Below are 20332 nucleotides of genomic sequence, written 5' to 3' on the forward strand. Positions count from 1 at the left end.
TCAGCTCTCCTGAATTCTTACTAATCGACTCCCTACTTCACCAGTGTGGCTTCCCAATGGTACCAGCAGGGCTGGTCCTGGGTGAGAGTCTGTTTTGGATGGTCCACATGGAAAACACTGGTGTGCACGTATGTAGCTCTTTATACAATTTAGCCACAGCGTAACTGAGAACTGGTGGAAGGGTGGGACTTTTGGGAGAGACTGCAAGGATCTGAGGAACCCCTATTCTTCTTAACTACATCACATAGTTACTTCAGAATTAAATACCCAATGGTTTGACCTGAGCATAAATTTCCAGTTAAGTCACTGTGTGTAAAAACGATCCTTTTCTAATATTGCGACTACTGGTACAAAAAATGAGTTACTGTGCTCGGTGAAGAATTACAAGGCCGCTACTGCACATTAAATCAAAGGGCTGGCTACCCGTCAGACCTCGTTCTGTAGCTGCAACAAATGGCTGTACACAAATTCACCGACAACCCTGGCCAGCAACTCCAAACATGGACTGTTAACACCCAACGGAGAGCAAAGCTTATCACTTATACAAAGTCCCATGCAAATATCAACTTCTGCTTTTTGTGAAACACACTATGACACACACTATGTGTGCTGATAGGGATGTACCTGTATCCACACGGCTGATTTTCTCCTATGTCAATTTAAAAAAAAATGTTAAGGAGCTTTTGGCCTTAAATTAGTCTGATGTAAAGAGACATTTCTACTCAACTAAGTTTCTATCAAATTGTTCCTATTTCTGCAATATTTTAAAGAAGTATCTTTTTAGAAACTTTACTACTCCTCTTGCTAGCATGTGGAAAAGTTGCAGTACAACACGGTCCAGCAAACTCTCCATTATCAGGGCTGATGGGGCAGCAGGTTAACCTAAATAAAGCAACTCACAAACAGAGCGCAACAGAGAAAATGAAGGGGGAGGAAGAATATGAAAGAATATGGAGCCAGCACTGCCTCACATCAACCAAACACAAACTACACAGAGATAAGTATGTCCAACTGAGCTGTACAGCTTCCAAACCCACCCGCACTCAGGTAAGGTCTCTCACAGCCAGGATTGTTTGCATTAGGAGAAGAGCGAGCTGACCATCATAAGGAACCGTGCAGCTGGCTAGTCCATTTTCTAGGACTCTCTCATTAAAATGCAAAGCACTGGCGAAACAGTAAACATTTAATTAGATTTGTCTCTATGTTTCAATATTAGTAACACACATGAAAAATGCATTCAGAGACAGCTAATTGGGGGCTCTCCAAAAGTAGTTGTAAATGAGCAATTATAATACAATCGGGGTGTGGTTCCCCAGGGATCATCACAGGACTGATGCTTTTTAATATTCCAACCAAAGGTTTAGACATTATTACAAAATCCCAGGCAATAAAACGTACACATGACAGGACTGAAACCCCAGCGAGTTACAGTGAAGAGCAGCCAGTGCCAGCGCGTGAGCCAGGCTGGCGGGGAAGCTGGAGTCACTCACACCGAACGTATTTCATACAGCCAAACACAACACTCTGTATTTCGTAATAAAGCATATAGGCTACATTTTCTGGAAAACAGGGCATCTCTAAAACACACCGACATCAGAACTACCCGAATACCAGGTTCCTCATGTGAAGCTGAAACACGAAGGATACAGTTTTTACTTCTACAGGTTATTAGTTAAATCAGTAATAAACTGCTCCACACGCTTTGATTTCCACCTTCTAAAAGCACATTGAAAAATACAGATATTTTACATTGATGAGCAACTAAAATTATTCCAGAGCTGAAAAGAAATTGCTCACTGTGAGAGACGCGAGACCCTCTATCTGGTTAGCTTATGAAAAAAAGATCAAGAGGTGAGCTGATGGCTTGGTACATGCCATTTCTGCAGGGAGAGAACGCTGCTCTGAGAGCGCTCTTGGAGCTGCTGGAGAAGGTGTAGGATGCAACAGCATCTGCGATTTAAAATTGTGTCCAACTCAGAAATAAAGGCAGCTAGCGTTATTCCTTTTAATAGTAGGGAAGTAACCAGGTTCTTGAGGGGTGGCTGCACTTCTGGACAGCTTCAGAGCAGTGCCAGGAGAGCGTACAGAGGACCAAAGCCCCGCGCTCGCCCATCCAGTGGCTGCAGGAGCTCCAGCCATGGGGCTGGGGCTGCTTCTGAATCCCAAAGCCAGGCTGGAAGATACGCTGCAGTTCGGAAAGTTGCCGAGCTCAATGCCAGGCGAGCAGATGATACTTTAGGGCCTCTGCATACAGGAAATCAGAGCTAAGGATGTTTCAAGGCTGCTTTTGCCCTTGAAAAATCTATGGATCAATAGGTAAAAAAAGAGGGCAGACACTTAAAGCAGTGTTTCCCTTGAATGCATCATGGGATTTATTGAATCCCAGGTACGCAGCTAAGACCAAAGCTTTTCTTCCTACACATCATGTAAGGATGTAGTAGCACTTCTGCACAGCTCAGGAACTGGGTGTTTTTCCCTTACCAGGTGCAATTAGATACAAAGCAATGACAGAGGAGTACTAAGTTATGAATAGCAAGTAACTGAGGTTGTTCTGCCTGTGACAAAACATCTTGCCAAAAATTCCAGATGTTTTCACAGCTGACAGGGGCTCAGTCGAAAAGCCAGATCAAGTCAAGGGAAATTTTTCCACAGATCTCACTGCACGTCAGAGTCCAAGCAGAAATTCCAGTTCAGGACAATACTTTAAAAGGGGCTTAATTTTCAGAGAGTTTAGTTTTCACAATTGTGGGCACGTGCCAACGTGCAGTCCGGCATTTTTCATAAATAATTTATTGAAAAGCAGCATTTCCTTTTTAACTTGAAAACGGAAAGTATTTTTTTCAATCTTTATTACCCAATTACCAGCTCCATCACGCACATGCATCCATAGAGTTTAAGTATTTTTAAATGCATTATTGATTTATTTGAACCTATACTATTAGCTATGAAAGCAACCTGAACACAGTAATTCAAACCCTTCAGGCTTTTCTGTGAAACAAAATCTCCAAGTAAAACTCCACTGAAAATTCTGATTTAATACGACTGTCCTTGTGAAATTCTGCAAAAGAGCTCACCTGGCACAACGGGGAGCTACTCCACTTGCTGCTAACAACAGAGCCAAGGAGAACATTGAGGACACAGATCAAAGCAGCCAGGTTTTTGCTGGACTTTCCCTAAAGCTGGTCAGAGAGGAGTTGTCTACCAATCTAGAAGCATTTTAGGCAAGAAGTCTGATGCTTATTTCCTGATTCATTTCTTGCACGATTGCTGGGAGCTGCCCCTTGGGTTTCCAGCTCTGAAGGGCAGAGCTCTAGCTCTTCAGCCAAGGGACTAAATCCAACAAGTGGATATGGTAACAGATGAATATGCTTTTGCAAAGCGTGGCTTCAGCATGCTTGGCTAATGCTGGAATTCATGGCTTATTTTTTGAAGGAGAGAAAACAGATTTTCAGCATTGCAGAAAAAAATTCAGTAACATGTACCTGAAGGGAAAATTTTGTTCCTTAGACAGTTAAGAACTTTGGAGATTCCCATTGCACAGTGCCCAGCTCAAAAACCCCAGGCTGATAGTGCTGATTTCAGGCAAATGAAAGAGAAGGTTACTGTTAAACTATAATTAACTTTAAAAGCTTCAGCTACAGGATACCAGTATGGTAAGGCTTGCAAACAGTAAATACTGGTATTATCTTGGCGCATGAGTCAAAATGCCAGGCACAGAGGTGTCTGTCTCTGGACAGATGAAGTATGTGTGGTCCCTGGTACAACACTTGTTTATTACATCTCAGCAGGACGTGCTGAGCTCTGCGCTGGCAGCCACTGGCTGTGTTCACCTTAAGAGGAAGATGGTGTCATTGAAAGGCTCTGACGGAGCTTTTCCGCATGCATTCGACTGGAACGTGAAGCAATGGGTAGCACGCATTTCAGGCTGAAGAAAAAGGAAAAGAGAGAAGCAGCACTCAGAATTCATATGTCTGCGGTATTTCTATCATAGTGGTTAAGATGCCATGGCCTTTTCAACTGGCTTCCTAACTCCGATGTGACAATGAAAGCCCAGAAAAAAAGGGAATCAGAGCAGCTTTACTGCCAGAGTTCACTGGCCATATTCTCTTCTGTCTAGCACCGATGTAAACGAAGGGGATTGCCAGAGTTGGCAGATCCAAGGTCTGACACAAGCACAGAGACAGGGGACTGATTTTAGTTAAAAGCATCTTCATTTCACTCCGCCCTTTTGTCTTCCTCCTCTGCTGATTGCCTTGGAGCAGCAGGGAGGGTTGCAAGTGAAATTATTCCTGAAGTGGGACTATTATCAGCTCTTCTGTCTGCCTGAGGAGGAGAGCAGCATCGGCAGCTTGCGGGGTCTGCTCCCTCACTGGGGATGACAACAAGGAGCGTGGCAGAGCCCTGAGCACACACACACGCTGATGCACGGGTGCTTCCGGTATGACAGGCATTTATTCCAACCTGCTGGAGCTCACCCTGGCATCAGCAAAAACCCAGCAAGTGGTGTACGTTGGGCTCTTCTCTGAAGGTGGGCCCTTGTTCTTTCGGACACGTAGTCACCTTGGGGGAGATTTATGTCTGCTACTGACAGCTGGAAACAATGCCGGCGATGCCAAAACACCAAACTGCGATTTAGGTTTAGGACCTGCTGGAATGATGAGGTATCTGATTCGTGGCAGTTCGCAGCCTTTTGTCCTCAAAATATTCTCTGCCAAGGAGCACTACCGAGGTGGTCCCAGTGAAATAGCCCTAACGATACCTGTGGCGTAAGCGACCCTCCAGTCCTGCCCGTCACGGCTAAACATGGCACACAGGTCAAAGCATCTACCCGGGTCTTACATGATCACATGTTTACCCAGACTTTCCTAAATTACTACTAGCATGGACTTTGTTGAGCTTGACACCAAAGGTTTGGTTGGTTTACTTTCCCAGGTTGATGCAGCCTCTCTGACAGACCTCCTCCCTCTTCTGTAAAGGTTTTTAGATAACCAATAAAATCCACTCATTCTTTTCAAGATATTTTGACAGGGAAAGTCCCAGAGGGCTTTCCTTGACATCTCTTGCACTTAGGATATTCTCAGTGATGCCAAGCAATGTGTACTTACTCAGCTCCAATGGACTTAGCCAAGACCTGCATTTGATAAGAGGCACCAGAGACTTCGGGCAATTTAAGACAGTCACATAAAATAAACAGTAAATACATATATGTGCCGGATCCAAAAAAGCACAAGTCACAGTCTATGCAGAAAAGTACCAAAGACGTGGTAATGCACTGAGCATCGTTTGCAGCAGCGAAAAAATAGCAGGGCTGGGCCCAGCAAGCACCCACGCTGCCTAAGAGATTATGAAAAGTGACATGTGAGCCGAATTTGAGAAGCATATACCGTATTTAATGATACTCTATACTGATTTCCATTCTAGGGTTATAATTCAGTGTTCATTTCTCCAAGTCCTTTCTGCACCGGTACAAATAACTTGTCTTAATTCTTTCGTAAACTCCCAGTGTAGCAAATTCTCTTTCTCCTGTCTCTTGACAGGTAGTAATAAGGTTCCACATCTGAGTGGTTTCATTTAAAGGCTTCATATATATATACATACACCCTGCTATGTGTGTGTGCGTGTGTGTAATATATGCGTGCACACACACAGGGACAGCTATTTAATTTTAAGCTATTTTAAATGTTGATTTTTGTACCTGAATTCTTTGTTTCCCAAAGCCTTAACACCTTTGTTAAACCATTTAAGCCATTTGTTGGTTTTCTGTAAAATAGGGTTTAGATTTTCACCTACGTAAGTTGCGAAGACAGAAACAGTATGGATTAACTAATTTAATCAAATTTCACAAGACTCATCAATAGTACTGAGATGGAATACGGTTTCTTGGAAAAGGAGGCTTATATTTATTAAATTAAATACAGTCCAACTGCGCTCTGCTTCATTCTGAGTAAGGGAAAATGAAGTAAAATTTGGGTGGCTATCTTAATGAAGCTGCCTTGGTACATGGGTCTCAATCATCATTGAAATAATGTTGTTTATCAGGTTAATCAAGGACAAACGGCCAAGCACCAATTGTTCCTTCCAAATGGTTCACTACAATTCAAAAGGAAGGAAAAATTGTTCTAAGACCACCGGACTTAGGTACATACATTCTTTCGTCTTGCTGTGGGAGGTAATATTTGCCTTTATTACTTTCAGGGTGTGACTCCAAAAGTACCCAGCACTCATCTTGTTCCAATTCCCCTGGAGTCACCAGTAAAACTTTCATTAGCTCAAAAAGATAGTATTGATGTTCGTTGCTTTTTTAAAAGAGCTTATTACCTTGGTGTTGCAGAAGCATTTGTCTTGAAGAACTAGCAAAGGTTAAAAGAAAACCCAGATACAGAACAAAACAGAGTAACAACCAAGCCTTTTTCTTGCTGAAGTAATGACTCATAAAAGGGTACAGGCATTCCCTAACCTTCAAAGGTGTTATCAGTTCTGCTCAGAACCAATCATCACCAGTGATGAGGTTTTTTAACATGTAAACAAGAGAGCTGGCTGCATCACAACTATGTCAGGTTTCCAGCCAGAAGAGACAAGCCTCAGCTCCAGCATTAGGAGACGGAGGAGCAGTGGAGTTTGGCAGGCTCCCGGAGGAAGCCGTATCTCAAGTGGCTGCGCTCCGGTTTTGAGGGTAGCAGGTGAGATACACAAAAGCAAATTGGCCTTATATAAATCTATTATAGCACAAAGCACTTGGTTAAAAACAAGTTGCTGCTTAGAAATTATGGGGACTCATCTAATGGTCTTTACCCAGAGTATAATTTTATTTTTTTTCTGAATTTCTAACATAAAACTGAACAACTGAAGTCGTTCCCTGGTTGCAGCGGAAGCTGAAGAGGCAATCGGTCATATAAACATCCTTGAGGGACACCTTAGGAGATGGTAAGCAATCCAGAATGTCTCTGTATCTGGAATGCTCAGAACAATACGTCTGCCGTGGTGTCACTTCTGACATCAGACATAAACTTCTTCCCAGCCTACGCCTGAATTTCATTGTCGATACATCCCGAGGGTACTGTTTAATAGCACGGTATTCATTTTGAATGCACTTTACTACATTACGGAATATTTTACCTAAACACTTAGCATCACTGTCACCACCATTCACTAGAATTCATTATTGCTGCAAGAATCATCACAATGCTACCGAAGGTGAATAACTCTAGGGAAGGGAAATTGAGAAACAGATCAAACAAATTAATCAAAGTATATAGATACTCCAAGTTTGAAACTGAGAGCATTAAAAGAGAGAGAACACATTAAAACCAGACAAATATTGGCTATATTGTGAAGAGCACCCCGTCCTCTGCAAAATCTCTTTCTTCACAGATACGCACAAGACAACAGGATAACTATTTCTTTGAGGTTTATTTCCCATCTAAAGTCAGAATATCTGTGAGCTTGTACCATAATTACTCCAGCAGCTAATTATGATGCCATAGGCAGAGCACTGTGACTCAAGGATCAGCCTGAGCAGCAGGAACAAAGGCAAAGCAAACAATAACGTCTGTGCTTCCACAGCAGCGTAGCGGCTTTAGCAATAAGGAGAAAAAAGAATATGCAGAAGAGAGAAGACAGATGAGAGAAAATTCAGAAAATGTATGATATTCACAAATACTCTCTACAGAGAAAATGTTTTTAAGATCAGACTAAGTGTTCCTACAAGCAGCGTACAAAATTTGAAGAATGAAGTGAAGAATGCAGGGAAAATTTATAAACACAGTTCTCTGTAACAGAGGATCAGGGAAAACTTGTGGTCATATTTATACTGTTTCATGCTGAATGGATGACAAGGCTAAGAATAAAAGTGGTACTTACATCCTGAGCTGCCATTCGTTGGAACCAAAGTGAAGTTGGAGGCCCACGGGTTACGCACGATATCCTGCCAATGAATGGTGTCTGCGAAGCAGAGAAATTTGTTCTGGCCAACATACACCCCTCCATTCAGTATCTCTGCATAAAAGAACAAGAGAACATACTTGTAAGACTTTAGACATACAGCTGATGAAATCTATCACTGCTTTGTGTACTGGAGAGAGGAGGCATGAAATTTAAATGCACAAAATTCTCACTGTAATCTCACTTAATACTCTGAAAACTGGAGGGCAGGTAGCTTATGCTATTTGTAAACAGGAGCCAGTTATTTATATGCAGAATGAACCTGATGAAGACAGCCACACCATTGCTAGATGAGTTACTGGGATTACCTGTTGTCCCAATGTAGTCAAGTATTGAACAGTACTGTTACTGGTGGCTAAAAGAACCTTCGAGACTCAACAGGAATGCTTAAAGCATACAATAAACTAACATGCTCTACTGGGGTAGGGATTTTCTCACCCCACAGTACAGGAGAAGATTCCAGTTATCAGGTGTTTAGAGAAGCATGTTTTCTGATCAGACTGTGCTGCTGTAATGTCATGATGCAACACACTCAAATACTCAGTATCTATGATCCAAATCTCAAATACCGTGATCCAAAACCTCCATTGACATGCCTTGCTGGAATCTTTTTGTCAAAGAGAGAGATGGTTTCTGAGCAGATGAAAATTGGTGGTGTTTGTGGTGTTTTTTTTTTTTTTTTAAACTTTCATGTTTATATCAGTTTGTTTTAAAAAAAAAGTCTTGTTGCTCTGTCTCTAAAGACTTGATTTGCCAAATTTCAACATGAAAATAATCTTACAGTTTTTGGTTGTAGCACCAGGGTTTCCTTTGAAGCAATAACTTGTTCCTTTCCCCCCTCTAAATCCTTGTTCAAATTCATTATTTCTCTACTTAACCTGGCTCTCGTGTTTCCAAAGCAGGGGACAATCCACGTGACTTTCATTAAAGTTAGCAGGAGCTATGCAGCTAAAACCTCCTGCACTGTTTAGTGTCAGAGATTCGAGCCTCAGCGAAGAAATGTTGAAGGTTAGTTACTAATGGCACCTTAGAATGACACTAAGTGGTGCTACACAGCCAGCAGTGTCACACTCCTCACAGAGACATTAAGAGTAAATCTTGATTATGGCAGTAATGAGTAAGGTCATCTGATAGTCCTCATCTCCCAGGAAAACCTTTAAAAGCTGTAGTGGGAATGCTAATGTTGACAAACAACAAGAAAGGAATTACTGCATTTTTTTTTTTTTTTTTTAAATTTCAGGGTTTACAGGCCACAGCATGTAGAGGAGGTAGCTCCCAAGAGAGAACGTATTAAATAAAGGATCATCTGTAAATACATCCTTCCACCATATTAATCAGTTCAGACTGTTACTATTTCTTAGAAACCTCTGGTTTAAAAGCTTGGCTTTTCATTGAAAAGAGGCTTAAAAATGAAAACAATAATAATAATAACCTCAGACAGAAAGGAGTCCAGATTAGAGATATCTCAACGATCTGTCTGTATGATATTCTTATGATCCCTGAAAAAACCCATACAGCATCTGTTAGCAATTCTGCTCTGGGGAAAAAGTGGGACTTAGAAGAACACCTGAAAACATGATTAGTGATGATTTCTCTGTGTTGTCCCAGCTATACAGGATTGCCTAATCCATTATGGCCCAGATTTTGATTAAAAATAACATCTAACAAGCCATGAAAAACTGTAAAATCTACATTCATAGCTTTTTAAACACTTGCACGCAATTCCAAATAGTGTCACTATCAGCTGGTACATCTGAACACCTGCCACTGGCGTAATTTCTGGGTTTTAGAGCATTCACTCATGACAATACCCATCAAATTTTCTTTTCTGCTAGGAACTTTGATGCATTCTTGTACGGCAGGCAGCACCTCACTCTAAAAGTAATTCTAATCATTTCCATTTGTGGAGAAAGACTTTTTTCAGCATAAAAGTAAGCGGAAAGTGTCCTCTCTGTACTGTAAGGACAGTTGACAGTTTTCCCTGTGATTTACTAAAACCAAACATGGAAAATGCTCCGACTTCCCTCATCACCGAACAATGAGTGTTGTTCCTGCTGCCCTTCCCCAAAAACGTGATGCAGTAGCTTTATTTGCCCCACACCGTACCATTTTTCACAGGTGACAGGATTACAGCTTACAGGTCTATTCATGTGGTGAGGTGCTAATAAACCTGAGTAATAGTATCAAAGGTGGGCTCTTACAGATATGAAACAACCCCGAGTTCAGTTTAGCACAATCTTTAAAGTACTTGTGCTTGACTCTTCCTGCTCGGTGGGATCCGTTCCCTTTCTACCTTCCCATTTCAACCTGCTCTCCTACTTTTCTTTACGCGGAGTCCTCGGCACGTGCAAATCGACACAGATGCGTTGGCTTCACTGACTGAAGCTCGAATGCAGTTTGCACTTCTCTGCCCTCTCTTAGCAAGAACAATGCCTGCAAAGACCTAATAAACCCTGTTACATGTGAAGCAAATGAAGCACAAATGTAATCAATATACAACAGAGTTACAGTATAATGAACTCATCATCATAAAGTCGTCATCTCATTTTAGTTTACAGCACTGAAAGCGAGAGATAAAGTCAAACAATAAGCAGGAGGAGAAAGGCAGGCATCTCAGCCTGTGCAGACGAGCTGGCAAAGGAGGCCGGGCAAAAAGAGCCGCCTCCTCCGGTGTGCAACACCTGAGGAGCCTCTCTGCCGAATTCTCTCCGAGGCTGGAGCAGGAAAAAGAATGACAAGTCCTCCCAAATTCTCTCCGAGGCTGGAGCAGGAAAGAGAATGACAAGTCCTCTAGGGAATTTTGTGATTTCTACTGCGAAGAACGAAGCTAGTTCCTGCCAAAGAAGCACTAAAATGAACTGCTCACAGCAGAACATATTTTAAATATCATTTTGGGTATTTTTGTCTTCTACACCTATTTTTTTGTGACATTGGAAAATTGTTAGTCTGAGTACAACACGGCTGCCTGGGACAGAAGGCAGAGCACTCAGCTCTTCAACTGCTGCCTGAAATACCCGCCGTACCGCGCTGGCAGCAAACACCCTTTGACTTCTGTGCTGCTCAGGGACACAGCTACCAAAGGGGATTTTGAAGCACAAGTCCCACTGGCTTTCACTGGGAAGAGTTCCTAAAGGTGTCAGATGATTTTGGGTGTCCTGTAAGGTACTGATGGGCACACTTAGGAGTACCACAATTTCCCATTTGGGCACCAGGGGTGCAGCCGGTGCTCTGAGCAAAGGAGCAGTTCCAAGGTCTTTTGCCACTTGATTCTGAAGTGAATGCAAAATCTTATCTTCCTTATTAGAGCTGCTTTACTGGCTTAAAAGCAGCATAATTCTGTAACCAAAGTTAGATGAAAATAAATCAGAAAGTGCACTCACCACTGACTTCTGTCATTATTTTGCTTATTGCTGCCAAATGATTGTGGTAACTTATATCTGCATATTATTAAAATCCTATTAAATGGTTATTTATTCAGGAAGTTAAATCAGAAATGTATTATCCATTATATCTGCTATTCTCTTGCTTCCATTAGCACAGTGACGAAGCAGAACCATTACCACATAACTTTGGTAACCTACCACACAACACTTAAAATATTAACAAGAGAAATGGAAACGTAGAGGTCTCTGGCAGCCACGAAACAGAAGTATCTCATGCTTCCCAGAAAGTGCCAAGGGACACAGATAGGTACATCAGACACAATTTGTACTTAGTCTGCTGAGTTCAAAAAGGGGATAAATTTATAACATCTATTCCAAGAGAATGAGTTTAACTGGAGCCAGAGAAAATGTGATACCAGCCACCAGAAGCTTGAGATCACTACTAATAACACAAAGGGACACGAGTCGTACAAGTGTGCTGTCTGTTTAGACCAGAGATGGAAAGAACTCTTCTTCATCCATCTGTTAAAAGGACATATTTCTTCAGCTGACTTCTTCTTGTGTACAGTGTAATCCCACACGGTCTGTTATCTAATTTCTAATGTGGATTAAACTGGCAAACCATGTTCACACTTCGCAACGTATCCTGAAGCGCAAGTAACTCGTGTGTGTTGGTATGCAGTGAGGGCTGTAGGCACCTATTTAGCAATAGAATCTGATTTGAAAATTGTTATAAAGTTGGTTATAAAATTGTTACTGGTATTCAAGGCTGCAAATTAAAAGCTCCTCTCTGGTGCTACGCAGCCGGCTGCCACAATGAAATGGAAGAAGGCATAGTGAGATGGAAAAGAGCTAACTTTAAAGTGGGCAGAGAAAGGGGAAGGAGTTAATTAGGAAAAACTGTTGGGCACATCCACTGTACCAACCTCAAAAGCAAAACAGAAGGTATCTTACCCCTTCCAAGCTGCCTGTCTGCTCAGGAAACAGCTGCCTTTTACACCACACCATATACAGGTGTGTACTCTGCACGTACATCTTACATTAACGCATGTTGATGATACCTTAATTTCCAATGTCAGCCCTTCATTAGAGCTCAAGCATTTTTGCATGCCCACATCTTCATCTTTGCCACCATCATCCAGCTGATGGGGATCTGTTGTCAGATACCGTATCACTCTCAAAACACTGTCTCATTTCACCTAAAATGCTGAATGCATTATTCGAAAATGGCTTTGGCCTGGAAATTTCATGCCAAACCAAGTCTTTTGATCTCTTAGCACAGTTGATTGCTGATGACCCACTGGGAAAGCACTTCAGGTCCATCATTAATAAGCGATGTCTTAAAGGGTAATGAGAACTGGGTGCTTTAGGAGACAATAGCTCATCCATCATCAATCAAGATCTGAAGTTTTTATACAGATGATTTAAGAAGAGTTGGACTGTATAAAATTGAAATGTCACATTTGTATTGGGAGATGGGGGGAGCTTGGTAATGAAAATGAGAGTTTTAACCTTCTCCATTTCAGCTCAATGACCATACTCAAAAGCTCATGGATGTGGAATCTGTGTACCAGCTAGGAGCCCCAGACAGCCTTCGATCTCAATTACACAATTTCGAGTAAAGATTATTTGGGTCATTAGCTGGAAGTCAGTTTCAAGGCCTGATGGTAACAGCAAGATATTCTTTATTTCTATCAAAAGCATTCAGTGTTACGTGCAGCCTGTGGGTCTGTACTTCCAACTGCTCAATAACTAAGAACACTGGATTGTTGCACCTGAGCATAAATCTTCCAAATCTAGCCACCTATTTTGCTGCTTAAATAAAAATGGAGTCACTTAAGTACCTTCCACTGAGTTTAATGGGGTACCTTTTCACCATTTCACCACGAACGTGTGTGCAGATGGGCTCACAGGCTCATTTAGCTACTTCGTCAGAGGACGACGGCTCTGGCCAACTCTTTCTTTAGCAGTCTCCGAAGGGAGTCTCGCTTTCCTGAACGGGTTCAGCCACATTAAACCATCTCACAGACGACGTGTATCTGCTCGGATTATTCCTCTGTCCAAGCATGCCCTGAACCCTTCCTTCTCACGGCCTTATTACAATGAAGGCACCACATCATTTGACTGGTTACTTTGTAGAAGGCAGTAACACCACAAATTTTCCCAGCCCCTTGGGGTATACATGCCAGAGTTACAAGGTATGTGGAAGTGCCAGTCAGCGGGCGAGTCCGTGTCAGGCTAACGGGCCTGATTCCACCTTGCACCCTGAGCACTTACTGAGACCACTGGGCACATAAAATGCAGCCACAGGGCCCCAGAGGGTTCGGGGCATGGAGAAAGTAATGCGAAATACTGCGGAAGACAGCAAAACCAGCTGAATCAAACAAGTAACACAAGACACCCTCACCCATCCCAAAGGGAAACAAACAGTTGGGTATAAACTCAGTTTAAGACGTGCTTCTTTTCACAAGAAACAGTGCTCCTCTTAGGTAGAATCAGTTTTACTAAACACACTCGGCTTGTGCTGAAGGAAGTGGTCTCTCTCCACAATCCAGCTAGACTGACTTGTTCTAGTGGCTGCCCAATTTAACCCATCTTACAACGATCGCAGGAGTTTCTGCTCACTTGGGTCCTGATTCCTCAAAGTGTTTAGGCTCAGATTTACATTTAATTAATCTCCTTCCCCTCCGTTCCTGCTCCTGTAATAACTACTCTGCTTTGACAACGGAGAACAAAAAGATGTACTGATTCCAACCAACGCTACTTTCGTTAACCACTCACCTGCCATCAGTATCGCATATCCTTGATGTTAATTAACAACAGGGTAGACATAAAGCTCCACGACCAGCCTTAACTCTGACGTTTCCTTTGCAGATATTAACTGCAGAAGCAGCAGTAGCTGTTTACGACGTTACCCACCTCATTTGTTTGCTTCTTTTCCCATCACTAGCTTTTGAAAGCTGTTTGACCCTGTTGACTTTGCAGGTGAGGAGCTTTCATGTAATATGCTGACTCTGTTACAGGGATATTAATTTTCAGGAGGAGATGCTAATTGCTTCACTTCTTTGTCCTGTCAAATTCTGATCCTGATGTTAGCAGCCAAGCGCTTGATTTACTGTTTTCTTAATATAATTTGGAGGGATGACAGGTAAACGAACAGATATAAAACATAACATTGTAACAATCCACTTGGCTTCCTCTGAGTTTCTCCAAAACAGTGAGAGGCACAAAAGGGTGGCAAGATGGACATGAGTCACAGTGCACCCACGCAGTGATGAAGGGTGATCATACACAAGGCTGCAGAAGGAGAGCCAGGTGAGGGAGGTGATGATGCCCATCTGCTGGGCTCTTGTGAAGGTGCCTCTGAAACACTGGGTCCATTTCGGGCACCCCAGTGCAACACGGTTGTTGCCAGTCTACAAGAGAGTCCTGGGAAGGACCACTATGGTGGTTAGAGGTTGGAGGACTTGTCACATGAAGAGAGGTGAGAGGACCTGGGCTCGTCTAGCCTAAAGAAGAGATGACTGGGGAATGGAATACCTAACTGAGGACTGCTTCTACCAAAAGAGGGCTATAGGGCGACACAGAGCAAGACTTTTCTCAGAAGAGCACATCTTAATAAGGACAAGAGGCAATGGGCACAAGCTGCAACATGGGAAACACTGATTAGACATCAGAAAAATATTCTTCACAGCAAAAGCGGTTAAGCACACGAGCAGGCTGACCAGAGAAGTGCTGCTACCTCCATCTCTCGAGATTTCCATAAACAACAACCAACCTGATCCTTGTCTAAAGTTAGTCCTGCTCCGAGCAGAAAATTGGACCAGATGACCTCCAAGATATCCCTTCCAACCTAAATTATTTTTTCCTTCTACGATTATTAATCATCTACTACCACCGTACTAACAACGCAATCCGTTCTCTCCATTTTTATAAAAGCATGCTTCATTTCAAACTTTTATCAACTGACAAGCGTTGGTGATGCAAAACACCCATCTGGAAGATAACACATATTTAAAAGCATGTCACGTTTGTGTATAAAGAAGTGCTACAGTATCTGAAACACAGAACCTGCGTCACTGTCCCCCATTTCATGCAAAGGGGACAACTGGACTGACAAACATTACAGCTTTCAGCATAAAAGAACTGTTGCCCTCCGATCTTTTGATTTTTGTTAGCAAAAAGAAAATTGTATTTAAGTCGCTGTAATGAATCACTGATGAGTTTCAAATTACTGTCTATGGAGAGCATGACACATCGCTGGCTCGCCCCAGAAGGCACGCTCTCGAGCTCCGTAAGAGCAGTAATATGCCACCAGTCAGAAACGAGCAGTCATCTCATTCACCGGAGCCGTGAGTTAACATTCAGGGAGCACAGCACTACCTGATGGGGATATCTGCATCCCGCTCAGCAGCGACTGCGCGTTCGGGAAGAGGTGAGCCGTTTCTGCAGTGCGTTGGTACGTGCCTCTTCAGCGAGCCCTCTGATAGCACGCCAGTATTTGGCAGTGCTTACCTTTCAGTTGTTCCAAACCCCATACTTCTGAGTATGGATTTCAGCAAGGAAGCACAGCTGTGGGCATCTGATTATTCAAAAGTTACTAAAACTTGCTGAATCTGAAATAAATCATCTCTCCTCTGCCCTGTTCTTATTCTTCGGCACAAAGCCAGCAGAAGGTGCAGAAGGGGAGATGACGTGCACTGGGTGCACCAACTGGATGTCTCAACAGGGTCCAAAAAGCCCGGAGGCTCTGACTGATACCCCAGTACTGGAATTCATTTCGGCTGTCCGGTCACCTTTAATGGTGAGCATCCTGTGGGATATAATCTGGTGTAATAACTCAAAGCAGCTGCATCTGCGCTTGCCTTGCAGTCTTCCATGACGCAGCCCCTGCTTTCTGTGTCAGGCATCCTTCGGATTTGTTCAGTAAAGACTGAACGGACCCCAGTGTCACTTCTTCTGCCCTCTGGAAATGCTACCCATGCCCTATAGCTGCAACAGCTCCTTCATCTGTCCCACTGATCAGCCTCTGAAAAGGTGCAGCGACAATGTACAGCCAAGTCACCCTTCCTGGCTCCCCACGGTGGTTTCACATTCATTTTTCCTTGTAACTTTCTAGAGCTTTTGCTGTGATTGAAGTGTTTCTCCAGATGAATAGTTTCTGCTCTTGAGGGGCAGTATGTTTATTTGCCAGCCCTACAACATAAGTGGCTTCCAGCAGAGTTTCCTAGTGCCTCCAGGATGTTTCCACTGGCTGCAGATTCACCCACAGACTCTACAGAGAGAACCACCAGTCAAAGCTTCCCTGGGGTAAGGTTGTAGACTGATCCTTCAACCATCCTCCTTTGCCTATGACCAGCTGTTCTGCTAGTTCATAGTCCCAGTGTACTATACTGGGACCTAAACCCTACCGTCCCACTTCTCCAACAGGGACTCTCCCATCTTCTTCCTTCCCTGATATCTCAAGGGCAGGCAGCCAGCAATCAAGGCAGTCTGAGGCAACATGGGGCAGCAGTGGAGTGACCATCCCATTCCAGGGCAGAAAAAGATGAGGCTGGTGCTCGGAGCCACCTAACAGGTATGAAGCCCACTGAGCCAAACTGAACCCTTAAGGAAAGCAGCTCTCCACTGAAGACTATCTTTCATTTCATATCTTCTGTGTAGGCCAAATTTGAAAAATGGCACTGAGAGTACTTATTTTTGTTAACAGTTCGGGAGAGAAAAAGTTGTCTCCTCATAGGATGTTTGTATCATTTCTCCACCCAGGATGAGGCTACGTACTTTGACGGATTCACTCCTGTGCTGCCAAGACAGACACAAGCATTTTAAATGCTTCTCCTTGTCAGGACACTTGCTATATAATATTTTGATCAAACTGGTAATGTTTCATGTCTGCTGGTGGCAGCTCTCAATTTATCTTTTCCATCTGCTGAGATATGTAACTGTGAGACTACTGTGTCTCTGTTCTCCTGGCATCAGCTCTTTGTAAGAGGCATCTTGCGAGTCAATGTTGCATGACAGTTTCTCTGCCATTGCTGCTGCACCCTTTCCAAGAGGGCTTTTCTCATGGAAGCCAAGCGGCAGGAGAACAGAAAACCCAGCAGGGCCAGGGGCATCTGACTGCAGCAGGGTTTCCCTGCAGCATCCCCAGGAGCTTCAACTCTGGCATTATCTAGTGGTATATTTTTCAATTCTTTTCATACAACCACTGACAAATTCAAGAAGTCTGCTTCCTATCCCGAGCACATCTGGCACTCACACCGCGCACTTGGCAAACAGACTGATGGCCTTCTGTCTCGGAGCATAAGTGCCTCAAGTACATCCTGATTGGCATCAACATGCAGAAATTCCTTCTCTCTTCGAAAAAAAAATAGTTAAGATCTGGATGTAGTGGTAATTTCCTCCATTTTCTGAAAGGCTGTAAAAAATTACCAGCTCCATAGAGTCCTTCTCTTTCAAAACTGTCATAATGTGGCTTGGAATAATCCTGGAAGGGTGCCCAGACCCATGTCCAGCTGCATCCTGCGTTTCAGTACAAGCATTTGCATATGGGCTGGTAATTGGCATGCAGCTGGTTTTATGCCAGCTCCAGCAATTGCATAACCTAACTAATCTTTTTTCTGGGCTTGGAAGAGGAGTCTGTGTCCGCTGAGCTTAAAATTTCTATATGGGATCTGTTCAAGTATGCTCTCACATTTCTACGCCACGTTGTTAACCTCTCCTGAGATACGGCGTCGACTCTTCGAAGAGGAATTTTAATTGAAATTTGTCTGAGGTGGGAAGTGCCTGTGCCTTTCCCTGGCTCTCCTGTACTGAAACCGTGTGAATGACATGCTGAAGATCCTCCTCCTGCACAGAGGACTGTGAAGTGACTTTTCTTTGGCTCCTACCAGCCATAAGGACCTTGGATTGCACTTGCGCTCCCAGCGCTGCGGCTGGGGATGGCCAGACAGCCAAAAGAAGGCTGTAAACTGGGGAACATTCATGTTAATCATAGCAATCAGTAAGGCCTTACTGGTAAGTTAATGAGTTTGATAAGGTGTGAGCCTCAAGTATCCCAACTCATGTTTTCTCCCCTTTTACCTCTGTAATTGCTCAGAGATCACTGTCAGTCCTGCTTCTTGCTTCCACATGCACGCTAAATTCAGGTCTCAAATCTGACGGGATGCCAGGGAACGTGTCCATGCTGCCGAGCCACTGATCCTGCGCAAACACAGCCGACGTGTTCCTGCTAACTGTTCTCCCTTCCCAAAACTCACATGCCTTCTACGATCATCATGTTTGATCGTATATTTTTTGGCCTTAATCATGCTTGCGTTCTGTGCATCCATTATAAGGTAGTAGCAAAACAGTGGCGACAACTAAAATGCAGCTGTTAACACAAAAAAATCCAGAATTCAGGCCAATTTTCCTTAAACTACTAACCTCAAACCACATGCTTTGGTGAGGCAAATTAGCACATGTGAATTCATGCCAAAATAACCACTCTGGATAGTGGGAGCTAAAGCAACAGGTGACAAGGTCTTAAGGACAAGAGAGTGTTCAGGATTAGTTCATTCACTTTTCAAAAATCACCATCTCTCTCCTTAAGCGTTCACCAGTCCTTCTGCCTGCTCTTAAATACAAACCCTTCTCACCTGCCACCAATCCTCATTGTATAAACGCCTCATCCTGCACATCTAGCTTCTTAAAAGCCGCAACGAAAACATCCTCTGCTTTCTTTCCATCAATATTTTGATGGTGACCAACATGGCTGCAAACATTCTCCCAACATCCCTCTTTCTTTTGCCAGATGAATTGCATTGAACCCGAGCTGCTCTCTGTTATGATGTGGTCGATCAAGAGTGCCATGGAAGTAAAACTGCAGTGAGGTCTACGCCTCCTTTACCAGAGAACAAACTCGGCTCCAGGTAGTGGCTTGTCACATGGTGGACAGTCCCTTTTCTAACTCCCTTCTGCCCTATACCCATGCAACCTTGGAGCAGCAAGGCTTGCTTCCCGTGTCGCAGTTGATAGCAGAATCCACTTTCTTCCCGGAAAAAGGATCAGTTTGCTTCCAGCATTCTACTGCTCTGCAGTTAAACTAGTCCAAACAGTTTCTGTCTGCGGGCAGCAAAAACGCACAGTTTGTCCTTGTCTACACTCCAGCTAAACTGCAGCTGGCACTGATTGATGATATTTATTTCAGTGAGATCATTTTTAATAACGTAGACAACAGAAGGGAAGAGTCAGTGCCCAGACCCACCAATTCTGTCGTGCTAACTGCTATCCTTAGCATTAAAAACAAGCCTTAGCAATTTTTTGCCAAAGAGCTTCCCAAATAACCCTACACAAGGAAGGGAGAGCGCACGGACAGACCGCAGGCTGCGAACGGAGTCACTGAGAGCAAAACAATTGCCTACAGGAAAGCTGGAGAGGGACTTTTTACAAGCGTGTGTAGTGATAGGACAAGGGACAATGGCTTTAAACTGAAAGAGGGCAGATTTAGATTAGATATAAGGAAGAAATTTTTCAGTCTGAGGGTGGTGAGGCACTGGAACCGGTTGCCCAGAGAAGTTGTAGATGCCCCATCCCTGGAAGTGTTCAAGGCCAGGTTGGATGGGGCTTTGGGCAACCTGGTGTAGTGGAGGGTTTCCCTGCCCATGGCAGGGAGGTTAGAACTAGATGATCTTTGAGGTCCCTTCCAACCCAAACAGTTCTATGATTCTAAAACAAAGCAGCTGTTCTGCTGGCTTCAGGGCTCAGCTCCGTAGGGCTGACGCCTGAATCTCGGCCCCTGCATTGCCCGTGTTGGCTTCATGGCTTTTCTTACCGTTGCCTTTTAAGGTTGGTGCATCTTGGACACAACGTACAAATAAATAAATAAATAAATTATCAGAAGGGATATCCTGCATGATAAATTCTTTCACAATCCACTGAGTGCTGTGACCCAGAACTGAATAAATGTTGGTAAAGGGATGGGAATATCCATCCAATCAAATATAGAGGAAAAACCACATTTTTCTGAG

The 20332-nt window shown here is 43.4% G+C and overlaps 1 protein-coding gene across 1 annotated transcript in view; it reads right to left on the bottom strand.

The window, feature by feature from the left end:
* Positions 1–20332, bottom strand: part of ERBB4 (erb-b2 receptor tyrosine kinase 4) — a 390281-nt gene that overhangs the window by 201750 nt on the left and 168199 nt on the right. Inside the window, exon 4 of the mRNA XM_086615834.1 lies at positions 7861–7995. Coding sequence (XP_086471960.1) covers positions 7861–7995 — 135 coding nt within the window. The remainder of the gene's footprint in view (positions 1–7860; positions 7996–20332) is intronic.

Source organism: Tauraco erythrolophus, chromosome 8 (genome assembly GCF_009769465.1).
Source record: "Tauraco erythrolophus isolate bTauEry1 chromosome 8, bTauEry1.pri, whole genome shotgun sequence".
Taxonomy (NCBI): Eukaryota; Metazoa; Chordata; class Aves; order Musophagiformes; family Musophagidae; genus Tauraco; species Tauraco erythrolophus.